Below are 8,742 nucleotides of genomic sequence, written 5' to 3'. Positions count from 1 at the left end.
CTCGCCGCCGCTTTCGCTTGCTCTCTCCGCGTCTCGGCCGGAGGAGGAGGCAGTGGCGCCGGCGACAGCTACGGCAGCAGCAGCCACCGCGGCGGCTGCGGCGGCGGCATCTCCGCCTCCACCCCCGCCTGGGACGGCCCCTCGTCACCTCCCCGCCCCTCCTGGACCGGGAGCCGGCCGCCGGGAGGAGGAAGGAGCCGCCCCCCACCCCCTCCAAACCCACCCCCAAGGAGATTCCTCCTCCCCTCCCCCGCCGCCGCTGGCGCGGAGCCGGGACGATGCTGACCCCTTAGATCCTGCTCCAGCTGCGCCGCGGGAAGAGGGGGCGCCCCTCCTCGGACCCCCGCTCCAGCCCTCTTCTCTCTCTCCCTCTTGGGGCCGCTTCGCCAAAGGTAGCGCCGAATTTGGCGACCGGAGCCTGGGCGCGAAGCGAAGAAGCCAGAACAAAGTGAGGGGGAGCCGGCCGGCTGGCCCGGGGGGCCCTAAAAGCACTGGGGAAGCGGGACTGGCGCCAGGCGGGGCTTCCCTTCGACCCGGCGCCCGGCGGGCAGCATGCCCCTGCGGGCAGGGGGATCTGGGCTGAACTGGCCCTCCCGGGGGCTCAGCCTGCACCCTAGAGCCCCCCAGATGCGCCCCCGCCGGGGCCCCCCGCTTGCGTGAGGACACCTTTTCTGAGGGGCGCCGCTAGCCCCTCTCGAAACCTCCCGGGCCCCGGCTGGCCAGAGGATGGACGAGGAGGAGGATGGAGCGGGCGCCGAGGAGTCAGGACAGCCCCGGAGCTTCATGCGGCTCAACGACCTGTCGGGGGCCAGGGACCGGCCGGGGCCGGGGTCGGCGGAAAAGGACCCCGGCAGCGCGGACTCTGAGGCGGAGGGGCTGCCATACCCTGCACTGGCCCCGGTGGTTTTCTTCTACTTGAGCCAGGACAGCCGCCCGCGGAGCTGGTGTCTCCGCACGGTCTGTAACCCATATCCTCCGGGGCACGACGGCTGGGCTGGGGGGTCCGCAGGGGGGCGGGCCACCGCCTGAGGGAACCAAAAGCCAGGTGAGTCGGAGAAGTGAGCTTGAAAGATGGGCAGATGAGAGGGGGGCTGCTAGGGAGAGGAGGGGGTGTCAGAGTGGTTTGGCTGATACCCCAGGCGAGCCCCACCTCGGTACACACACCTCAGTCCTCCTTGAGGGGTTGGGATCCAGGCCAGGAAAAGAGAGGCGACGTGCCCCCATTGGTTGGCAGCTGGATGCTCTCCAGATGTGGGCAAGGGAGGGTCGTCATCCTCCAGATGTGGGAATCTTCGGGAGCCCGGGAGCTCTATTCCTCCCGCCGCCAGTTAGCGAGCTGGGTTTGGTTTCCGAGTTTGGGGGGTGGGGTGGGGAGGAAGCTGCGGGGACGGGGGAGGGGGTACCGCAATCTCCTGGGTTTCCCTCCTGCCCCAGCTCCAAAGTTTGCAGTGGATTCTAGGGTCTAATTCCTCCACCCCACCCCACCCCCGCCCCGACCTGGTCCTTGAGACTGACGTTTTCACTGACCCTGAGGGAGATGCTGGGGGGGTGGGGACCAGGTCCTAACCTCCCCCAACCCCCACCCCGCGGGTTGGAGGCACAACAAGGAGATTCCGGCGGCGGCTGATGTCAGGGGCGCAGAATGAGAACAAGATGTGATGGAGGAGAGCTATCTGCACCCAGAGTCGGAGTAAAGACCCTTTCAGTAGGAACCCAGTGCTCCGAGTGCCTCCCTTCTCCCCAGTTCTTTATTCAATGCGGGGTGCTTAAGGTTGGCTTGGGGAGTTTTGTGCTAGATTTTTTTCTTGTGGAGGGAAAGACTGTGGCAAGAGCTTTGGCAAGTGGGGGATGGGATTAAGCAGGTCCAAGTTACCCACCCCCTTTCTATAGGAGCACTCCTGCCTGACTGCAAAGCAGGTATGGGAGACCACAGCCTTCCGAGAAAGCAGTGGGGGGCACGGGGGACAGTAAGACTGAGCTGGTTCCCTGAGGAAAGCTCAGGGCCACCACCTCATGTCTGCTCCTTGGATGGCTTTGTGAAAGGCAAGCCCCACATTCCAGGAGGATAGGTTTAGCACTGCCCTCTCTCCTGTGCCCTGTCTGGAATTGTGTGGGAGGCCCCAGCCCCCTTACCCCCATGGCTTCTCCCCCTTAGCCCCTAGTCTGCTTGACTAATGCCCAGCTCCTGGCTCCTGGGTGAGTCCCACCACTGCCGAAAGGAATGGGGAGTGGGATGGGCTGCCATCCCTGGTCTTGACAGCTTCTCCTGGCGCTTTCTTCCCAGCTCAGAGGCCCTTTTAGACCCAGGGTGAGAGATGTCAGTTCTCCCCTGTAACCAGTTGAGAGCCCAACTGGGACTTTGCTTTGGGGAGGGGGAGAGCTTGGTGCCGCCCTCTCTCTCTGCAGCTCTGCTGCCTCTAGTGCGCAAAGCAGAGATGTGAGCTTGGGTCTCCCCCCCAACCCCCATCCTGTGCACCCTGTGAGTCTTTAGGAAGCTCCCCTCATCATACCCTCTCTCCATCCCCTGCCCTTTCCTTTCTCTCTGCAGAAAAAGGGGGTTGCCTCAAAGGTGGACCTGCTGAACTGGCACATTTGGGCTCCCCACCCCCCACCCCAGAGTCCCTTCTCAGTCGTAGAGATGGGGAACAAATGTCTCTAAAAAAGAACAGTGTTGGGGCTTCCCTCCTCTCCACTCCTAATCACCCACCCTCTCCACGAATGTGAAAAAGCACTAGACCCAACTCCTCCTTCTCAGGAGCCCCCGGGTTGTGTGGTGGTGGTGGTATGTGTGTAGAGAGAAATCTTATCTTCTCTTTCCCTCCAAAAAGCCGCAGACCTCTTGGCCAGAATCTCCCCCATCTACCCTATCTTAGGTGCTATTGGATGGTCTGGAATCAGGTTTCTTCCTCGAGGAGGTCTGGAAAAGGGCAAGTGGAGAGGGCTGGAATGAGGAAAGAGAGGTGGAGGCCCAGTGCTCATCCTGGGAGTGGGGGGCAAGCTTACCTCTAGTGGTGGGAGTCTGGGGTGTGGGGCATCAGCTTTACTAGGTCTGGACAAGCCCCTAAGCCTGGATTGGCTGAGGATGGGTGGAGAACAATTTCTTGGCAAGGGAGCTGCTTCAAATGTGCCCTCAGCATATTCATCACATCCTGTATCAAAAGAAACCTGTGTTTTCTCATCAGAGGGGCTCTGGAATGACTCTTGGACCTCGATCTTTCTCAGTCCTTTTGGTATTCTCGAGGCTTCCCTTGGCTGCACCTCTGGGCCTGGGGGACAGGACACCTCCCCTGAACGAACTGAAGCTCGCTAGGTTCTTCTCGGCATTCTTCTCAGCCTCTTTAGGAAACCGGGTTTCCTAGAGAGGGGATCTAGACCCAGGTGGGACATGGTGTACGTGTGAATGTGTGCGTGTGTGTGTGTGTGTGTGTGTGTGTGTTGGTGAGGGAGGGGTGACAGTAAAGGAAGGAGGCGCTTGGGAGTGCATATTTTGGTACTGGGGAGACCAGGGCTTCATGGGCAGTCAGAAAGGCCCCCTCCTCCCAGGCTATAGGGAAGGGAGTGTGTTGGGCTTTGCAGTATGTGTTTCTTCACGTGTGAGGGAGTGCGTTTCCCCTCCTGGGAAGGAGATCCTGAGCATTCCCTCTCGGCTGTTGTGTCACATCTGGAAGTTTGTGTAGGAGTTTCTCCAAGCTCAGAGCCCAGCACAGCTTTTTCTCATTTGGAAATCACAGGCTGGCATTTGGGATGCCGAGAGGGGGAGTGGGAAGGGGGCCAGAGGGGGAGAAGGGAGCCTGCCGGGAGTGGGGGGAGGAGAAGGGGGAGGCCTGGGCAGCAGGCCCTAATGGCTTCCAGAAGCGAGTGTGAGTGTGTGAGCTGCGGGTGTCTGCGGGCGTGTGTGTCTGGAGGGGAGGGGGCACCGGGAGTCTCTGGAGCTCTCCTTGCCACCATCCCAGTGTCCCAAGTTCCCCCGCTTCCCTTCCCTAGGGAGAAGTCTCCATTTTGGTCCTCAGAGAAAATGGAAGGGAGGTGTTCTTCGTATCTCCTCACCAGCTCCCCCCTCTCATTTTCAACCCCAAAGCCCTCCAGAGAGGGTTCTGGGGAGAAGGGCCAGGGCTAGAGAACTGAACTAGGCTGAGAGGGCCAGAGCACCCCCTCGCACTCTTTTTGTCCCAGGCCTACCTTTCTTCCCGGCTCCACACACACTCTGCTCCTCTGAACTGTTGGGGGACTCCCCATCACCCAGAGTGCCAGTTGGAGCCATTCCTGGGATTATCCCAACCACACAGCCCCCCTTCACCCTTGCCTGCTCCTGCCCGAGCTCTCACCCCGCCCTGCCTGCCTCAGCCAGGATGGCGACAGACACAACTGCTCACACACACACACACACACACATGCACGCAGACACACACACACACACAGAGTCACAGACATTTGAATCAGATTTCTGGCCTATTTTCCCTCCCAAAGATTCCAGCGGGCCGGCTCTCTTGTGTCCCCGTGTCTCACGTCTCTGTCTCTGGGTGGGGCTGGCTGCCTTTCTCAGGGCTGCAGTTTTCAGTTTAGCTGGAAACCTCCCTCCCCACACACCCACACTCTGGAACAGGCGATGGGCAGACCACTGTGAAACAGGCTTGTGTGTGTGTGGGGGGGGGGTTGACTGGGGGAATCCCCTCTTCAGCCTCCCAACAGGAACCCTGCTCCTGAGCCCCTAGGTCTCACCCCACCTGGAGAATGCTGAAACTCATAGACACCAGCCTCTCCAGGGCCAAATGAGAAAAGCACCCCACCTTCCCAACGAGTACTAGGAGGCCAGGATTCCTGGGTCCAGGCCAGTTTCCTCTTTAGTGCTCCTTAGTCTCAGATTTGCAGGCTCCTAGCAGGGAATGGGACAGCTAGGGGGCTGCTTCCCTTCTCAATCATGCCTTGCCCGGAGCCCCCATACCCCTGGAGGTGGTCCAGCTCTATCTTCCTCTCTCTTATAGCTGCCTAACTAGGCAAGGGCTCTAGATAAAGCCCCACAGAGAAGACTCAGTTGTGCAGATAACACGCTCTAGTTTTTTCTTGGAGGGAGAAGACGGGGAGGGATGGGAGTGGGGTTCCTCACCCTGCACTTCCTTTTTCTCTGCTTTTGATGGTGGGTTGTTGGGAGAAGAAAGATCCTCCCTTCTCCTACCCACCTCCCCCTTTGGGATCCACTCCAGCCCGGTCAGTCACCATAGCAACAGTAGACATGTGACTGCACAGGTCTCTCACAGTCACTATGGCAACCAGTGTCCCCCATTCCCCTGGTTACTATGGAGATTTGTCACATGGTTCCCCCCTCCCGAAGCTGATAACCTGTGGGTCTCCCCACTTTCCCTTCCCTGCATGAGGATAAGACAGAAGCCTGGGTAAGGGGAGTTCATATGTGAAAGGGTCCTTTTCGTTACCATGGCAACAAATCCACACCACCTGGTGACACATCCTCCTGTTGCTATGGCAACAGAGGAACATCACACAGTGACATACGGCTATATTCTCAAGGAAATGAGCCCTACCCTGACAAGGGTGAAAAAAACCCCATCCCCATTAATTATTCCTCAGTTAAGATTGTCCCAAGTTTTCCTGTGCCTTGGGGTTTCCACTTTCCATTTATGTTTATCTATAGGGAAAGGGGAGAGGTGAGAGTGGCAGGATGTACCTAGGAGTAAGGTGAATTGTCTATGGGGGCTTTTAAGAAGGGGCTTCCATTGTTAAGAGCTGGAGGTGGGGTTATCTGCGGGCAGACTCTGGCTATAAGAAGCCTCAGTATGAGCATGTGTATGGTGTGGATAGAAAGATGGACAGCTCCTTTACAGTGTCACTTCTCCTCACCCCACCCCCAGTTATCATTAATTTATCGCTGTTGAAGCAATTAAGGTAGGAAAACATGAATGGGAGATACATCTGGCTCCGAGGCAGGGATATTGATTGACTGATCCGTTCATTCGTTCATTCATTCTTCCCATGCATTGATCATCTGCCACAGGGCAGGCACTACTCTAAGCTGTGTAGGGGCTTGGATGTATCAGAGTGCCCCTGCCTCAGTGAGGGAGATGAAACAAGGGCACAGAGGATGTGATGGACTCACTGCCATTAGGGAGGTCCAAACAGGGGTCCCAGGAGCTCCTCTTTCCAGGAGCACTGCCCGTCTCCCCCCCATGTGGAGACATCTGCTCATATGGGTCCTTTCCAGAACCTCTTCCCTGCAGAAGAGAGGAGGGGGCTATGTTGGGGAAAGCAGGCCAGTTCTGGAAGGTAATTGTGTCCTTCCTTTTCCAGATGATGGTCCCAAGGGAGCTCCTTCCCTGTCCCCTTTATTCCAGGGTGACCCCTGGCTGACCCTCATTCTGGGGAGAGATCCACTGGGCTCTAGCTCTACTCAGGAAAACAGCTCCATGGAAACAGAGCACTCCTTTGATTTCCCCATTCCATCTACTTACCCCAAAAGCCTGGAAATTTTTTTTAACTCTTATTCCTGTGAGGATGTAAGGTTGGGAAAATTGTAGTGCTTTGGGAAGCTTGGGTATCTGTCAGTGGAAAGGGATGTGAGTCTGAGGGAAAAGGGCCTGGGTGATAGGAGCGGGTAGGAGGGCTTGGAGGAGGTTGAGTGTGGACTCCCAGAGAGGGAGACTGGTCTGAGGTTCAAGACAGAGATGGGGTATGGCTGGAACCAGCTTCAAGGAAAGCTCTTGGGTCCCCGGCCAAAGCCTTCTCAGCTCTGAAAGTGCAGTTATGACGGGAAGATTGCGTCTGCTCAGGGCTGACTGTTGCACTGAGTCTGGCTTCTTGGGTCTCGCTGTGGGCTGCCATGACGCCCTCTGCACCTTCCTCCTCGAGGCCTTCTCCTTCCTCTGGCCTCCCATTTCTGCTTGCTTCTAGCCTCTTTACTCTTTCCCACCCCTCTCATGTTTTCCTTGAGAAAATGGGATGCTCAATCATTTATATGTGAGCTCGATCCCCAGAACTTTCTAAGGTCTGGAAGCCATTTTGTACGTTCTCCTGCTGAGGGGCTAGAAGCGAATCCCTTAATGAAATCCACTATGTGGAAAGACTCAGCATTTAAAAAGACCTCTCTCCCCTTTGCTGCAAAACAGAGCTTTGCTCGAGACCCTAAGAAGGAGTGGTGGTGGCATGGTCTGTTTACACGGTACTGTCCGCTCTGCCCAGGCTGAGGGCTTGTGTCCAGTACAGGGGCTGGTATGTAGTGGGTCCTCATTACTTAGACGTGTGAATGTGTCTGGAGGCCATCTGAGGGCTTTGAGAGGCCAGGGGGCCGATGGGGAAGAGGCGGCCTGTGCCTCTGGTCCTGTGGCACTTGTCTGCCTCAGCCTGTCAGTTTGGTGCCAGTGTGGTCGCGACAGCATTGAGCAGCTTCCTTGCAGCCTGAGCAGCTATGGAAGCTACTATCCCAGATCAGAAACTTAGAAACCTCCGTCTCGTCTGGGTCTCTTCCGTGACCTTCAGCACATGACTCTGTGTGGGCCTCAGTTTCCTTGAGTTCTGCAGAAGAAGGTGATCTATTCTAGCTCAGATACTTCCTGAGGCTATTGTGAAAATCCAGTGTGGCATGCCGTGAAAGTGCTTGGTAAACTGTAAGGCAGGCATAATCCGACTTTAGGTTTGTGTCACACATTCACATACATTTTCTCATTTGCTTCTCACATCTTCCCTGGGAGGTAGGGAGAATAGGATTCAGATTCAGCAGCAAACTCTTAGTGCCTGGCATTTCCAACAAGCACTATTGATTTTATCCCCTAAATGGCTTGTGCAAATAGTCAGGATATTTGTGGCTTTTCCTACTTTAAAGAAGAGGAAGCTGGGTCCAAAGAGGTGAGATGACCAAGGTGGGTCTGGGCCTGGGGGCCAATATGATATGTAGGCCAGCATCCTCCCAGCATACCTGGCTACATCTCAGATGGGGTTGAGAGGTCAAGGAGCAGGAGGTGCTTGGACACGATGGTGATCAGGTTTCACCTGGCCAGCTGTTTCCTTGACCACTCGGTACCTGGTTTGAGCGCATCAGTATGTTGGTCATCCTTCTCAACTGTGTGACCTTGGGCATGTTCCGGCCGTGTGAAGACATCGCCTGTGACTCCCAGCGCTGCCGGATTCTGCAGGTGAGCACGTGTGTGGTGAGCGAGAGGGCAGTTCCTGATCTTTATAACCCTGACTCTGCAAGAGGCCCTGAGCCCAGAGGTGGGGGTGGGGATGGGGTGGGGGGGATTTGCCCACCCTTTTCTCAGTTTCAGCAGCCTTTTGTCCCCATATCAGGCCTTTGATGACTTCATCTTTGCCTTCTTCGCCGTGGAGATGGTGGTGAAGATGGTGGCCTTGGGCATCTTTGGGAAAAAATGTTACTTGGGAGACACTTGGAACCGGCTTGACTTTTTCATCGTCATTGCAGGGTGAGGGCCTGGAGTGGAAGAGTGATGGATCAGCTAAGTCCCTTCCCCAGGTCCAGGGTTCTAGGCCTGGCCCCCAGCCCCTGCCCACTTGCAGCACTGCTCTCTCCCACTGTCCACTGAGGGTCCAGGGCTGCCCTGCCTATCGTGCTCAAACCCACGCTTCTCTGAACTCCAGGGTCCCCTCCATCCACACTCTTTTCTGTTCAGTCTCTGATGAGTTCGTCCTTGGATTGAGGGTGGCCTTGCCCTTAGGGAGAGAGCTGGCCTTTCAGGGTCCCTTGGTGGAAGGGGAGGATTCCTGTCCCATCACAGCAGG

At 56.9% G+C, this 8,742-nt stretch overlaps 1 protein-coding gene across 1 annotated transcript in view; it reads left to right on the top strand.

Annotated features, from left to right (window-relative positions):
• Positions 1-726: 726 nt before the first annotated feature.
• CACNA1G (calcium voltage-gated channel subunit alpha1 G) overlaps positions 727-8,742 on the top strand; it is a 60,983-nt gene continuing 52,967 nt past the window's right edge. Inside the window, exons 1-3 of the mRNA XM_052658284.1 lie at positions 727-968; positions 8,027-8,138; positions 8,293-8,426. Of these exons, the coding sequence (XP_052514244.1) occupies positions 727-968; positions 8,027-8,138; positions 8,293-8,426 (488 nt within the window). The remainder of the gene's footprint in view (positions 969-8,026; positions 8,139-8,292; positions 8,427-8,742) is intronic.

This window comes from Budorcas taxicolor, chromosome 19 (genome assembly GCF_023091745.1).
Source record: "Budorcas taxicolor isolate Tak-1 chromosome 19, Takin1.1, whole genome shotgun sequence".
NCBI lineage: Eukaryota > Metazoa > Chordata > Mammalia > Artiodactyla > Bovidae > Budorcas > Budorcas taxicolor.
Note: the sequence above shows the minus strand (reverse complement) of the source record. Positions and strands in the feature narration are given on the sequence as shown.